Below are 16,510 nucleotides of genomic sequence, written 5' to 3'. Positions count from 1 at the left end.
CCATCCATTCATGCATCTTTTTTTTCTTCTTTCATCTCTCTTTTTGGGGAAGGGATTTTCCCTCTTTCTCCGCTTTATGGGAGATTGCATTATTCTTGCAAATTGTAGATTTGCAAATTGTAGATGGGTACATAAGATGGCCTAGTAACAAAGACCTATCATGTATTTTTGTCTAGCTTTTGTAAGCTTAAGTGCATTCCCCTAAGTTGCACTTAGGGGGGTTGATGTAATTAAATATTACTAATTACACTTTACATAAGTTTACTTAGGATACTGAATTTTGATATTAGTATTATGTAGACGCATAGGATTTTGCACTTTATTTGAGTACGTACATGTTGTCTCACACCTCTCTTTGTGCAATACACCTTTGCGCTCTCATCCTCTCATTGTTGCACATACTTCATGCACAATAGAGGATAATCCACCTTTGGTGGGCATGTGCTTAGGTGTTGTGCTTATCACTTGCATGACTCCCAGTTATCTTGTATTGCCTATACATTCAAACACATCTACTTGTATTGTATCAAATTATCTATTATTGATCATCTATGAATCAAGTCATTTGAGTAATATATCATTTTATCTGTCTTGTGCTATCAATTGAGCTTCTAGATCTTGGCATTTTCATTCTTTGCCTTAGGAAAATTCTTACACTTTACTTAGTAAATGCTTTTAGTAAATCTTTCAAAAAGAATTTTGTGGGTCTGCTCTCAGGAGAATTTTCCCACCCATGTTCATGTTTTCCACTTTTGCAACTTGCATACGGTTTTTGCAAGTCAGTTTGTGGGTCTTTCCAACTTCTTCAACCTTTCTTCATATGCTTTTTCTCTTGTTGACTAGTTGTTTTGATTTTTGGGCCGTGTTTTCTCAGCCGCAATCTTTCTCTATGGTATAATGATGCCATTTTTGCCCATTTTCTACACGCACTTGAACTTTCTAGTCATCATTTTTTTCTAAGCAACATTTTTGCTTGTTTCTTTCTACAATGTGTTGCATTTCTTCTTTGCAACCTGCCCAACATTTCCTCTCTATAGCGATGTGATCTTGTGGATATATCTTCCCCATTTTTAGGCTCTTTTTTTGTTTGCAAGCCCATTTTTCGTCTTTACAGGTTTCAAGAACTTTGTTAGCCATTTTCAACCATTTTCCTCAGTATTTGGACATTTTCAAGACAGCGTACTATGGTTTCTTTTGAATCCTTCATTTTTTGTTGGATTTTAAATTTGATTGGAGGTTCTTGATGGGTTTTTTAGAGCTTTTCTGGGTCTCTCTCCAAAAATTGGGTTGTTCAAAAATTTTGCCTTAGGATTCATGCCTAGAAATCAATTCTTCCTTCCCAAAATCAATACCTTTTTTCTGCCTCTATCTTACTCAGAACATAATTTTCACATGTTGATCATATTTTTCCTTAATATTCATGTCACCAACCAATCAACCATCTTTGACCTCATTATTTCACAATAGCATCTCTAATGAATATTCTGCTTAAGAAAAGCCAAAAATTCAACGATAGAAACTACAATACCTAGAAGCAGCATATAGCGACGATTTTTAATACATGTCTTTAACAAAATTGTTTTAGGCAAGACAAATTGTCCCGAGGAAGAAGCCAAAGAGAAGGATAAATTTATTGAGCAAAATCAAGAAATTGTTATGCTCATCAAACTCTCAATCACTGATGATCAACTCCCACACGTTCCTTTCAGCAAAACAACTACTGAAATTTGAATGCATCTTAAAAATTTATATGAAACCTCCAATAAGAGTCACGCGTTCTTCCTTAAGAACATGCTTTCAAAGTCATGATGGATGAACAAGTGTCCCTATAGGATCATCTTAATTACATCAAGGACATTTGAGATTAGTTGAAAGCCATTGGACACAAATGGAAGAAGGCATGGTGTTGATTACCTAAAAAGTCTTCTGTCTTCCCATGAGCACTTTGTTGAAACTCTCAATAATGTTTCCACTGATTCTGATGTTTCATTTCTCGATCTTTGCATAATGCTTCTACAACAAGAATGCTAGAAACAACAATTCAACAGAGGTACCAGCTTGTCTTCAAACACACAAGCTTTCTCAGCTAGCTCCATTCATAAGGACACAAGAAACTATCATCTCTTTGAGTCTTCTCAAAAGAATCCCTTTACTCGATCATCCAATGGCCCAAAGAAAAAAATATATTAAGTGCAACTAGTATCATAAGTTTGGTCATAAGAAGTTTGAGTGTCATTAATGCTTAGTTGCTCAATGACTTTCTTTTTATGCCTACATGGCTAAATGACCTGCAAATCATGTAAAATTATTTGCCTGGTACATTAATTCAGGTGTCTCCCACCACTTCACTCATCATCGAGATTGGTTCACAAAATTTCTATCCTTCTCAGATTCAATCATTTTTGGAGGAGAGTACACCATTGTTAGAAAAGACAATAAATAGATTCAGTTTGGAGAAAGGGGCCTAATTTTCCTTGATGTGTACTATGTTCTAGGAATGGAACTCAACCTTCTCTCAGTCAGTCAAATTCTAAGATATTTTCCTCCGCTAGACGTGACCTTCAGTTCACATCAATGCAGTATCATTGATTGAGAGACAATCTATTGTTGTCATAGGTGTTGAGGATCATGATCTTTTTAGACTTATTGACTAGTGATTTTTAAGAGCTTGTTATGGTAGCCCAACAATCCTCTATTAGTACACTCGAGTATCAACAAAATGGGCACTTGAATGTGCACTATCTTTTTCAGCTTGTTTGGAAAGATCTTGTCATTGGATTGTCGGAGATTCAAACCCAAAACCTTGTGTTGTGATGTGAAGCCTAATTAGACTTGGAGGTTAATGTTTCCCCACTTCATTTGGTGTGATCTCCCCCCATATTTTACTACAGAGATTTGGGGGTAGCATCCCCAAGCTCTATAGGTCAAGGGGCAACGCCCCTTGCGAGTTCCTAGGGCAACACCCCTTGCAGGGTCCTATGGTCAGTGGCTCTAGGCACGCTCCCTATCACGATACATGGTGGAGTCAAGGGGCAGGGCTCCTAAAGCCAAAAAATAAATTTAATATTGTAAAAGGCACTGAGATTTATATTTTTCTATTGGTCGTCTTATTCTAGCCCTAATTTTGTTAGCAGCAAAATCTTGTATAAAAGGATTAGTGTTAGGGATTTTATAATGTATGATGAGATTGTAGCTTCTTACAGCGGTATTGAGTTGTAAGGGATTATGAATTGTAATCAAGTTGTAATCACTGGATAATAAGAATATTGGACTTGTTGGTGGATGTAGCCCAGGGATTGGGTGAACCACGTTAAATCTTTTTATCTTGTGTTCTCTTCTATATGCTTTATTATTTTCTGATATTGGTTATATTTGCATGTAATTGTTATTTAAGTCTTATTAATCCTAACACCTTGGAGTTTGTAGAGCGTGTCAAACTAGAAAGAAGCATCACACTTGTTTTTTAGATAGTGACCCATGGAGAGCCTCTAAGGTATTACAATTGGTCCATGTCGATATCTGTGGACCTATGGCTACTCCCTTTGTTACAAGGTCCAAGCATTTTTTACTTTTTATTGATGATTTCATTCGTAAAATGTGGGTGTATTTCCTTCATTAAAAATCAAAGGTGTTTGTTTTGTTTATAGAAATGGGAGAAGGCAGAGGAACAAAATTCTCCCCCATTGCCTATTCTAAGAGTAACAATATGTGGACCAAACTCTTTTTCTACAAATGCTTTGAACTTTTGAGAAGTGACAATTAGCAACACCATACAACCTTCAACCAAATGGTGTCGTTGAGCATAGAAACTGCACGATCACTAAAATGACCTGGTCTATGCTTTTACACAAGTGCGTTCCAAAGAAATTTTTTGCTGATGTAAGCAACACTATCGTCTACCTTCTCAACTGCTTTCTTGCAGTGGTTGTCAAGAAGTAGACTTTAGAAAAGGCCTAGTCAAGTCGTAAGCCCAAAATCAGTCGTCTCAAACTTTTTGGCTCCACCGCCTTTGTCTAGATCCTTGATGATAAACATGCCAACTTAGATGCCAAGAGCTAGAAACTCATGCTAACCAACTACAGTGATAATCACAAAGCCTACCACCTAGTTGAGATTGAGATTAATCATCACATCTTTAGTCGAGATGTGATCTTTGATGAGGATCGAGGGCCATTTCATCTCTCCTTTAGTTATGGATTCCAAGGATCGGTCTCTTAAAGCTCAAAACTTGGGTGTTTGTCTTTTGTTAGGTCCCCCTAATGGAAGGGCTCCATCTATTCTTGTTCCTGCCTCTCCAACATTTCCTTCTCCTACAGGATCACCCAAACATGCAACTTCGCCACATGATTTCCCTTCGGACTAATTTGATCTTTTGTTTGATGATTATGATCTTGATGCACCTCTTGCTTTTGATGTTGGCACTTCTACTCTCAAGCCTCCATGATGATGAGCTCATCGAAGGTAGAACTACTTGGAAGAAGAGAAAACCTTTTGATTCTATAAATTTTGCTCTCATGGTTATCATTCACAATGTGTATGAGCCTCAAACATATGCAGAGGCGAAAGGTATATCTGAGTGGGAAGAAGCTATGAAGACTAAGCATCATAGCCAATTGAAAAATAACACGGGTTCTAAAAAATCTTCCCTCAAGAAAGAAACCCATCAAATGCAAATGGGTCCACAAAGTCAAATACAAGGTTTATGGTACTTTAGATAAGTACAAGGCCTGTCTCGTTGCCAAAGACTTTTCTCAATGTGAAGAGATTGAGTATGAGAAGACCTTTTCTCTAACAACAAAGATGAGGACCATCATTTTAGTTCTAGCCCTGGCAACTCAGTGTGACTAAAAGGTCCATCAAATGGACATCAAAAGTGCCTTCTTAAATGGTGATTTATAGGAAGAGGTGTACATGACACCTCCTAGATTCAAGGGTGCTAATAAAGAACACCAAGTACTCAAACTGATGAAAGCACTTTATGGCCTCAAATAGGCTACAGGTCAAGGTTTCTAGAGGCGTCCTTCTGACTCAAATCTGCATTTCAAGACTGTTGGCAATGACATCATCATTTTGGTTGTTTATGTTGACGATCTGATTATCACTGGCAACTTAACATCACTGATTCAAGAAATTAAACAAAATCTACGTCAATCTTTTGGCATGACCGACCTTGGGCTCTTGCACTACTACTTCGTGTCGAGGTTTGGTAGCAGTCATATGGCATCTCTATCCTTCAGTCTAATTATGCATGAGCTCTACTTGACATATTCAGAATGCAAGACTACAATCCTACACCTACTCCTATGGAGTTTGGTCTAAAGTTGTCTGCCAAATCTAGTTCTCTTGTTGAGAATGAATCCGCATTAAGGCAACTAGTGGGCAGTTTGATATATTCCATCACCACTAGACCTGATCTCAACTTTGCACTGAGCTACATATCTTGCTTCATGAAAGCTCCTACTTCAGATCATTAAGTTGCAGCGAAGCGCATCCTATGCTATGTCAAAGACACGTCAGACTTTGGTATCCTCTATGGACGAGCCAAAGATCCCCGACTCATCTGTAACACAAACTCAGATTGGGGAGGCTCTATTGATGACAAAAAATCCACTTCTAGGTACGTCTTCAATTCGGGTACAAGTTATATTACTTGGACCAATAAGAAGCAGCAAGCATACTCTCTTTCCTCAATCGGAGTTGAATATAGAGAAACTGTCAAAGCAGGTTGTGAGGTAGTTTGGCTTCGAAGGATACTTTCCAACATCCATATGTCACAGGCAGGCCTATTACTCCTCTTTTGTGACAATCAAGGGGTGCTCAAGCTTGCCAAAAATTTGGTCTTTCATGAGAAAACCAAGCATACTGACATTCATCACTTCATCTGACAGCTGGTTGAAGATGGATACGTGGATTTGCATTTCATTGCTACATCGGATCAGACTATTGATATTCTCACCAAGTTCCTACTTCCCAAGAAGTTTGTCAAATTCAGGGGGCAGTTTGGTGTCGTTAATAGGTTGACCATTAAGGAAGGGTATTAGAATCATATCTTGTCAGTTAGATTATTTCTATATTTAATGCTCACTTGTAGATATTGTAGATAGTTTGAATAATAGATTCTTTCTATTATTTGAATGTTTCTTTAAGAAACATATCTCTTGTAAACTCTATAAGAACATTTCATTCTTTGTTAATAATCATCCAATATTTTACTGATTGCCTATCTAATACTGACTGCAAACAAAAGCACCTTTAGGTTCACAATTCTTAAATAAACATGAAAATGTGTTCTCTTAAGTTAATACAACTAACTTCTCACTTTCATTTTCAGGACCAAATTAAACTATACATTAATTCAGTGTGTCTGAGGAAACAGGCATGAGTTAACCATGTTTCTTAAAATATAAAAAGAAATGCCATGTAAGGTAATCTGGTAATATCATAATTGCTACCTTTACTTATAGAGGATTGACTGTAGTTATGCACTATACTTCTAGTTCTCTTTTTTATGCCATGTTAAGTTAAAGCTTGCCAAACTTCAATTGAACAGAGCTCAAACAAGAAGCAACTTACTTCAGATAGGGTAGAGTCATGTTCTTCAACAGAGAGGGATTGCGCTTCACAAGATCTCGCCATTCATCTTTATCAATCTTTCCATCTCCATTTGCGTCTGCTTCCTCGAAGGTCTGTAAATACATAACAAGACTAACTTACATGCACCTAAACATATTGTTTCATAATCAGGAAAAATATGAAACATAGCCTAAAATAACACTACCACGGGAGAGAATAAAACAAGATTTCTTTCAGGAGACAACAAACATCCCAAATGCTAATTCACCTCACATATTTTTATTAAAAGGCTTGAAATATTTCAAGGCAATTGGTGATATTCAATAATTTATAATTATCTTTATCCCAACTGATCATATTTTTCTGTCCGTTCTATTTCTCTAGGATCTTTTAGCCACAATTATGGGCACACATGAATAAGAATTCCAAATTAAATTTGGCTTTCTCAAACATTTTCCTGGAGACATGGGAGTATGGACCCCAATACAGGGACAGGAAAGCCATCAATATGTAGGGGTGCATGAGTGAATAAATAAGAATACAGCTATGTGCACACATAAATTAGAATTCCAAATTAAAATTGACTTTCTGAAACATTTTCCTAGATACACAAGAGTATGGATACTAATAGAGGGACAGGGAAGCCATCACTAATTAGGATGCATGAGTGAATGAGTTCGAGTACAGCTATATCTCATATAGATGTAGTCACCATAAATTCAGAGTCTGGATGGACATGTGGTTTTCATTTGTATTCTATAGTTTCCCACTAATTGACTCTAAATACTCGTAGAGACAGCTTTGCCAAATTATTGTAACTACAAGATTAATTGACAGGGACAAACTTCATTAAAGACTATATACCTTATCCAAAATCATCTCAACAACATCATCTGAAATATTCATGTCTGATTCAGTTAGAAGAGCTATCACCATCTGTTTCACCTGTTATGATCAAGCATTCACATCAAAACAAGTTGATTGTGTCAGTGAGAAAGAAGAACAAGGCTTACACAGCACAACTAAAGAAAATATAAAATTCATTTGTGCCTTGAAAAAAAAGAAAGTCACTTGCTTGAAAATCTTTATGAGAACAAAGAACTTTAGCTATTCAATTTAAACATGTTTACCAAATGCAAAAAGAAAAGGCAATCTTGCCATTGTGTCTTTGGAAAATGCGGACATATGATTATAGGGCAAATTGCAGGTTTAAAACATTCAACAAAATGGTATCTCAACAGAAATGAATGGTTACTAGCAAAAGGTAGACCATAAGAATGTTGAAGAAATTTCTATCAGATTTCAGTTCAGTGACAAGGCGATCATACAACATGACAAAAATACAAATAGAAATATTGTGTACTGCATTTCAAACATAACAAGATAATCATGAAGACACCACACATACCAAGCCAGCTAAAACTTCTCTTAAGGAGAAAGGCAATATTAAAGACTTATTTGTTCTCAAACAATTGTACATGAAACACTGAGAAGATGCATTCATTACATGTTTTGAAAAATTGTAAGAGGGTAAGATTCGGCAGATCAAACCCCATGAGAGCCCTGATGCTGACAAAAAAAATTTAACACCAACCCACAAATAAATCATTTTTATAAACAATATGCAAAAGAAGTTTTTTTGCTTCAAGTTAACATTGAGACACCATAGGATCAGTTATCAAATATGAAACATACAAACCAAATCTATTAAACTTTCAAAAGGCTATGGATAAACAAAACAAATAGATGTCTCGATATTGAGGCCTGCAGTATGTCTTTATCACTTAGCTGAATAGATTTTCCATCTAGATAAGTTGACTCTAGTTGAGGACTGTACTAGAAAATATAATTATATCAACACATAAAAAGAGTATCCTAATTATAAATTAGAACATTTAATCATTAATGCTAAATGTGCACATCCAATACAAACATATTAAAATGTGTATACAAGAGAATAAAAGGGAATGCAATCACAAATGAATTAATGGACAATCAAAAGGTAGATTAAGCGGTGGCAATTGTCTTCTTTGACAGACAGAAAAAGGCGAAGATTCCAATGAGCAATGTCCATTTTCAATGAAACAATAATAGAAATCACATAGTTACAAGCTACAACTCCACTTGAAAATAAATAAACAATATCAAAGTGTCATCTTACCTCCTCACGCTCAATGTACCCAGTCTGTCTCAGGTCATACAGTTTAAATGCAACTGCAACCAATATTACAGAAATTAGCATTTGGTGTTCAAGCCCCTGTGGTCACATTGAATGTCATTTATATTGGTATTATATATTCATTCATCAAAAAGGTATTAGTAAAATTGACCAAAGCTGCTTTCGTTCTACATTAGGGCTTCCAAACACAAAGTGCCATCTAAATTTTATATTTGGAATTTTTGAAAACAAGGTAAGGCTTATGTTTGTCAGATAATAATTTAGCTTTACAAAGAAATAGCATGCATGGTGAAAATCCTTTCTAGATCTTACAAATATTATTACTATGATATTCTAATTAAACCTCCACTCAACACAAGAACAAGTAGCTAAAAAGAATCATCTTACACTCCATTTTCTCTTCCTTGGATGCATTTGGATGGAAAATACTCAATGCTCTGACAAATTCTCCAAATTCTATCACCCCATTACGCTTTTTGTCAAACAGATCAAATACCTGTGATGTCAATCAAAAAAATAAAAGCATTAGCCAGGACCTTTGTAGTAGAGAATAAAGTTATATTGTATTTGGCACTAGTTAAGCTTGAGCTGGTTGGGTAGTTAGTAAGTGAGGGAATGCATCGGTTGGTCTTCCCAACCAACTGACCCTTTTATAAGCACTTGGAATATTGATAATGTACTCATGATGTTTTGATATGAATAAAGAAAATCATTTCCTCGCCAACTTGGTATTGTGGTAATAAGGTACATTCAATATTATTGCTCTATATAGATATCTTCATTATTCTATGAACTTGAGTAGTATTTCCATTCTACATTTTTGGCGCCATTGCCTAAGTTCGAACTCGGAGGTCATTGGCAAGATAGGATGGAGTAATGGGAAGACCCTTCCTACCACGTATACAAGTAACAAATAGTAACAAAGAAGAGGATGAAATAACCAGAGAAGATCAGTTGACACACGATCTGGTGACAGCCTAGGAAGTTCCGGTCTATCAATACGTGCAAAGGGAAGCCCATGAGAGAACAGTTCCTGAGGGCACAGTACGCAATGAACTTTCGGTGCCAACAACGATGTACGATCTACTAGGACAGATTCCTCACCTGTTGGCATGAAACTTGTTACGGGTTGAGGAAGAACGAGCCAAGACAAAAAGGGAACGGAGGAGGCAACAAGTACTCCAGCAATTTGCTAAAAGGAGGCCAAGGGAACGCAACTTGGAGGAGCATGATAATCCTAGGAAGGTAAACAGACATGAAACCAATTGATGCCCCTGATTCCAAACGAATATCCAAAGCGGGTACCAAAGGAAGAAACTGAGGAAGTCGCCTGGAGGACACTACGTCTCCAGCAACAAGAGGAGAGACATCATAACTTAAGGGGACAGAGGGACCCCACCAGAATCCAAGAAGAGTTGATTCAGCATACAATCGAATGAATAGCCAATTTGGCTATCTTTGAGACACCGAGAAGGAAGTTAGGGTGCAGAAACCCAGAGACACCTGTACAGACAGAACTTTGACTGGAGCAAAACCCAAACACAGGAGAAGAAGATCCTTGCAGGTCAAGCAATCAAAAATCAAGTCTATCGAGAGGGAACTTCCAATAAGGAGAAAGTGTTCCATCAAGAGGGAGTGTTCCATTCAGCAGAAGGGTACCATCAAGGAGTATTCCATCAAGAGGAAGTGTTCCAACAACAAGAAGTGGTCCTTTGGGAGGGAGTGTTCCGTCAGGAGGGAGTGTCCCCATTAGAGGAAACATCCCGCTTGGAAGCAAATCGCTAGGAGGGGGTATTCCACCAAAAGGGAAATAGGGCAACATAATGGCAAGAGACAAACAAAAATTGCCTAGATTTACCGAGGACGATTCGGAGGACCCTGTGCGCCACTGTAAAACAAGCATAACCATATGGCAAGCTAACGAAGAGAATGATGTAGATGAGTGGCTAAAAGCATTCCCTGCCACACTAATAGGTATAGCCATTGACTGGTATACAAATTTGGAGGCAGGCAAGAAGAACACATGGAATAATATCCACACAACCTTTGAAGAAGAATTTAGACTCCTAAGGGATGTATGATGAAATAGTGATCGAGATTTACAACACAAGGCAAGGAAAGAGTGAATCTATTAAAGCCTACAGTATAAGGCTAAAAGAGTTGATAGGAAAACTTAACAACAAGCCTGCAAATGGACTAAAGAAAAGGTAGTTCATTGACGGACTTACATCATCGCTTAGGAAAAAGATGAAGATAGTTCCACCATCAACCTTTATCGATACGTGTACCCATGCAATGGACATGGAAAGTGAGAACAAAACCTCCAAGGCAAGAAGGCATAGAAGCATGAGTGAAAGTTCAGAAGAAAGTGAGGATGAATCCAAAACCATCCAAGCCCTTAGAAAGGACATGAGGCGATTAATGGAGGTAACGGGAAGTAAGGAAGAGAAAAAAGAAGGGAGGGAGCTATGGTGCACAGATTGTAAAAAGGAAGGCCATACAAAAGGGACATGCCCGAGAAAAGCATTTTGTGAGATTTGTCAAGTGTTGGGACACACAATCAAAGACTGTCCCTACAATCTAAAAACACGAAACGCTCAAATATTCTTTACACAAGGAGAGCAAACCACATCACCCTCCACCCCGCCAAAGAACACAAATACAGAAGCCTCACTAGGAGGATATAGAAATAATAGAAGAGGGAGTAATAATAGCAACAACAACAATAATAACAACACACCCCAGCGAGCAATCCAGTATGATTCTTAGGGAAGACCTAAGATCCAATGTAGGCGATGCAATGAATAGGGACATTTTGCACGAGATTGTCAAAATGGAGGACAGAATGGAGGAATGTTGTGTTAATGGTGTGGAACAAGCCATCACGACGATGGGAATTGTTTGAGACAAAAGGAGGTAAATATGTTAGACATTGAAGAACCAAAAAATGAAATCCTTGCCATCATGAGGAAGCAAGCCAAGAAACTCACTTACCCAGATGCTACTACGAAGAAGGAACGATTTCATGAAGCATGGAAAGGCATTCAAGATAACATGCAAGAGCAAGGGAAAGCAAGGCCATATAAACTTACTACGGACGGGGTGGTACCAAATATCGTAAGGCAAGTACTAGAGACCACCATCTCGGTGAAAATTGTTGATTTACTAGAAACATTACCTAAGCTGCAGGTAGTATTAACACAAGGGGCAAGTCTGAGAGAGATTCACTCTAAGGAAGAGAAGAAAGAAGAAAGACATGTCAAGACAGAAAACAATACCCTATTCACTATAGAAACGAGGACACTAGCAGTAGTAGAAATGGAAATATTAGGGTATAAACTCTCAAATACAATTGTTGACGGAGGTTCATGCGTAAATGTCTTATCTGAAGATACATGGAAGGCAATAGGGCAACCCACACTCTGAGCACCTACATTTCAACTAGTGGGAGTAGACCAGCACAGAATCAATCCGATAGGGACCCTGATGGGACAAAAAGTCGTAATCCATACACAACAATTTTTCCTTTATTTTTTCGTTATTACTTTGGGCCCCATTTGGTTGCTGGCATAGGAATAGAAAATTAGAATAGAAAAATGGAATGGGAATAGAAAAGGGCAATTCCAATCGTGTTTGGTGCACTTGGAATTCGACTGGGAATATGTTAAGCCATTGTTTGGTTGTACAAAAATGGAATAGGAATAAGGTTAAGTTTTGTATTTTTAAAAACATTTCCCCTAATTTATTTTTTAATTTATTATTTTTTTGGTTAATTCATTTTCTTTTTTTTAAACAAATAGATATAATTTTTAAAAATGTTATAAAAAAAAAATTCAAAAAAAAATAAAAATAAATAAATAAATAAATGGAAAATCAGAATGAGAATGGAAACAGCCTATTCCAATAACTGATATTTTTTGGCATAGACATGCTCATTTTAGAGGCAAAATTGGAATATGTCTTCCTATTCCCAATTCTGATTGAGCTTACCAAACAGTGAATATAAAACATATTCTAATTTCCTTTTCCTATTCCACTCATATTCCAGCAACCAAACGGGGCCTTAGAGAAAAAAGGGTATGATCCTTTATTGGGAAGAGGATGGATGGTTACAGTAAAAGCCACCCATAATTGGAAATGGAACACTCTATCCATTGAGTCAGAAGGAAGAAAGTACATCATAGACCTAAAGAACCAGTCAGTAAGTCATGACAGGGCTTTGGATTCAGAGGGAGAAGACCATAAAGGGATGGAACCGGACGAGGAAGGAGTGCTCAAACTGCAAGAACGCTCAGAAGATGAAACGAGTTCCCTTAATGGATTATTCTACTAGCAGATGGAAGATTATGAAGTTTTCTAAGCAGAATGTAATATGTTGCAAATCCAAGAATCGAAGTTGGAGGAAAGGTACCCAGAGGGGTATACGAAGTATAGAGAAGGTGCGGGAATCCTTAGCAAGATACCAGCACACATCTTTGAGAAAAAGGTAGAATACCAAGAAGCCAAACTCCAAACTTTAAACCTTGGGGAAGAGGACCAACCCAAGGAGATGATTGGGACACAGTGTTAAAGGCCGTAGCTTTTAGAATCGTTCTGGAGTACAAAGACGTCTTTGCTTGGACTTACAAGGACTTGAAAGGGGTGCCTTCGGAGCTCTGTGTCCATCGGATTCCATTGATACCTGGAGCAAGACCAGTATGGAAACGACCTTACAGAATGAATAAAAATTATGCAGCCAAGGTCTAGGAAGAAATCACAAAGACGTTGGAAGTAGGGATAATATTCAAAGTACAAACAAGTGAATGGGTATCCCCTATAGTCATATCATTTTTTAAAAAAAGATGGCAACCAAATTTGGATATGTGTGGACTTCAGATGTTTGAATGCGGTGACTATAAAAGATCCATTCCCCATCCCTTTTACTTATAGCATTTTAGAGGATGTGGCCGGCCATGAAATATACTCTTTCATGGACGGATTTTCAGGATATAATCAAATTAACATTGCGGAAGATAAGCTAAAGACTATGTTCATTGTTAAAGATGGGGTATATGCCTATAATCGGATGTCATTTGGGTTGTGCAATGCACTAGCCAGATTCCAAAGAATCATACTACACATCTTCAACGATATGCCAGTAGAAAATTTTAAAGCCTTTCTGGATGACTGGTTGATTTACAGTGGGAAGGAGCACCACCTCAAAATTACTAACAAATGCATGGACAGATGTTGAAGAGCAAGGTTGGCTCTGAATCCGAAAAAATGCAGGTCTATGGTTCCACAAGGAAGACTTCTTGGTCATATCGTATGCAAGGAAGGATTGAAGAAAGATCGTGACAAAATCAAGGTCATTCTAGAAATGGAAACTCTGTCAAATGTAACAAATGTCAAATAATGCAGCTCTCAGTACGGTCAGATTTCTGTATGAACAAATAGTAACCAGATTTGGGATTCCACTTTAGTTGACGAGTGATAGAGGGGTGCATTTTGTCAATCACACCATCAAGGTAATAACGAGTACAAAAAATTTCATTCCTTTTCCAGTCCCTATTATCCAAGAGCAAATGGCCAAGCGGAATCCACTAATAAAATACTAATAACAATTCTATATAAGAAATGCGGTATCAAAGGACAAGATTGGGAAGAACAGCTCCCAGCGGTGGTATGGACGTACAAAACTACTTATAAGGCTACCATTGGACACACTCCGTTTCATCTAATGTATGGGCAGGAAGCAATAATGTCAATGGAACATATAGTACCAAGTCTATGAGTAGCAAAACAGGTTGGGAGATGAGGAGAGTATAAAGGAAAGACTCCACACTTTGCTAAAATTGGACAAAAGGAGGACACTTGCTCAATGCACTACAGAAGCAGCCCAACAAAGGCCAAAATTTTGGCATGACAAGCACTTTAAAGTGATGAATTTCAAACCAGGCCAATTGGTAATCAAGTATAATGGAAAGAATAAGATAAAGTCAGGAAAATTTAAAATTCGGTGGTTGGGACCATATAGAATAGGAGACTCAAGCAATGGGTCAAAATTAAAGCCATATCAAGAAAGAGGGCAATGCATAGACACTTATTATATCAATATAAAGGACATTTCCAAACTAAAGAGGGCGAGAAAGTCAGATGACCTAAACCAAGTAAAGGAGGCATATAAAGTATGCACAAGAGAAAACACATTATTTCGCAACTATGGGAACAAGAAAACCAAAGGAAGCTAGAGATAGAAGGCACCCAGTACGGACAAAGTTGTACGCCCACAGGAAGGAGGAGTCGTCTGAAGGGGGCCACATGTGGCGTACGGACCAATGGCAACGAGAATGTACTGTTGAGAAGTCCGTACAAACAAGATCGTAAGGACAAGAAAGTTGTCAGGCAGCTGTACGAACGGCCGTACATGGGACAAGTCCTACGGAGAGATTACTGGAGAGTCGTTGTATGGGTTAGATGTACGAAGAAGGTAGAGGAGGCCGTACAGAGCAGGGTTGTACATATCAAGGCTGTATGGAGCAAAGGCGTATGGATAAGTTAGATTGGGCACAGGACGGTGGCAAAAGACAAAGTTGTAAAAGACTTCTCTAGTACAAAGGCAAAAGAAAGCTACGAGGAAGGGGTCGTACTAGAACAAACCGCCTATATTACAAAAGGGCCCTACACAAAGATTAAGGCAAGCCACGTATACAATAATTGTTGGAGTCAGAACCAACTTAAAGTCACAAGCATTACTCCTAAATACCACAAAATGGTCAAGTCTAGGAAATCCTAGCAAAGGAAAGATATTTGATTCAAAAAAGAACTCTGTACTACCTGTGAAGATGAAGGAGGTGCAAAAACCTACAAACTAGGAGGACAGAGGGGAGATCACAGGAAGGATCACGACTACCAACATTTCTTTTGAAAGCATCATGGGCAGCGAATGTCGCACTTGGTGGGAGTGTACAAAGGACAATCACCCTCTCAAGGAGGTGTTGAGGAAGGCCGAGGTAGACAAAATTATCTTCAAGCCAATATTTGATTTAAAGGAGTTGGAACCCATATTACAGAATATGGTGACAAGCTATGATAAATCATGCCATCAATTGGTAGTCCGGTATTTCCAGCATCCTGTCACAATTTCTTACTCAACCGAGGAAATAAATAAGGTTTTTGGAATCACCAACAGAGGACAAGAACTAGAAAAAACCCTAATGTCAGTGGAAAAAAGAAGAAATGGTTGAGGCTAATGTGCAGGAAGGACCTCACAAATCAGGAATGAGAAGGAATTCTGAAGAACAGTAGGGGTCTAAAGAAGATCTTCATTACCAATGATGAATGGCGGTGCACTGTGGACTTCGTAAAAAGTAAACTCACAGCAAGAAGTCGCACTTCAAATATTGCTCTCTGGATGTTACCTATAGTTGATGGATTGCACAAAGGGCAAGCATACAATTGGGCACAATTTCTTTCAGAAAGACTCTGAGAATTCATGGAATTAAAACAGAAAGTATTCTACATGCCCCGCCTTGCCATGGCTCTATTCCTCAAAGCAATGCGCAACTAGTTGGACAGTGAGCACAGAGGGGCATTGATTCCAACCAGCAGGGCGGAACCCTACAAGTCGGTTGTAACGTATTGGCTCCACGTGGATACCATGGGAGAAGGATCCGACATTGGAGAACCTCGGAAGAAGAAATCAAAAAAAGCAGCTACTATGGAGGAACAACAACAGGAGGCATCGGATGGAACCCAGGAGGAGGATGAGAGAGAAAG

The 16,510-nt window shown here is 38.1% G+C and overlaps 1 protein-coding gene across 3 annotated transcripts in view; it reads right to left on the bottom strand.

The window, feature by feature from the left end:
* Window positions 1-16,510, bottom strand: part of LOC149568421 (calcineurin B-like protein 4) — a 69,898-nt gene that overhangs the window by 37,211 nt on the left and 16,177 nt on the right. For 2 of the 3 annotated variants that reach the window (XM_089821338.1, XM_089821339.1), the window contains exons 5-8: window positions 9,140-9,248; window positions 8,735-8,787; window positions 7,438-7,518; window positions 6,574-6,686 (exon numbers count right to left, since the gene is read on the bottom strand). In XM_089821338.1, the coding sequence (XP_089677464.1) occupies window positions 6,574-6,686; window positions 7,438-7,518; window positions 8,735-8,787; window positions 9,140-9,248 (356 nt within the window). Of the gene's footprint in view, window positions 1-6,569; window positions 6,687-7,437; window positions 7,519-8,734; window positions 8,788-9,139; window positions 9,249-16,510 lie in introns of those variants that run through there. The other variant, XM_089821340.1, reaches the window with a different exon arrangement.

The sequence above is a fragment of the Cupressus sempervirens genome, chromosome 3, assembly GCF_028749045.1.
Source record: "Cupressus sempervirens isolate cs-2001-9-10 chromosome 3, ASM2874904v1, whole genome shotgun sequence".
Classification (NCBI taxonomy): domain Eukaryota; kingdom Viridiplantae; phylum Streptophyta; class Pinopsida; order Cupressales; family Cupressaceae; genus Cupressus; species Cupressus sempervirens.
The sequence above is the reverse complement of the archived record's forward strand: the minus strand, read 5'-3'. Positions and strand labels throughout refer to the sequence as shown.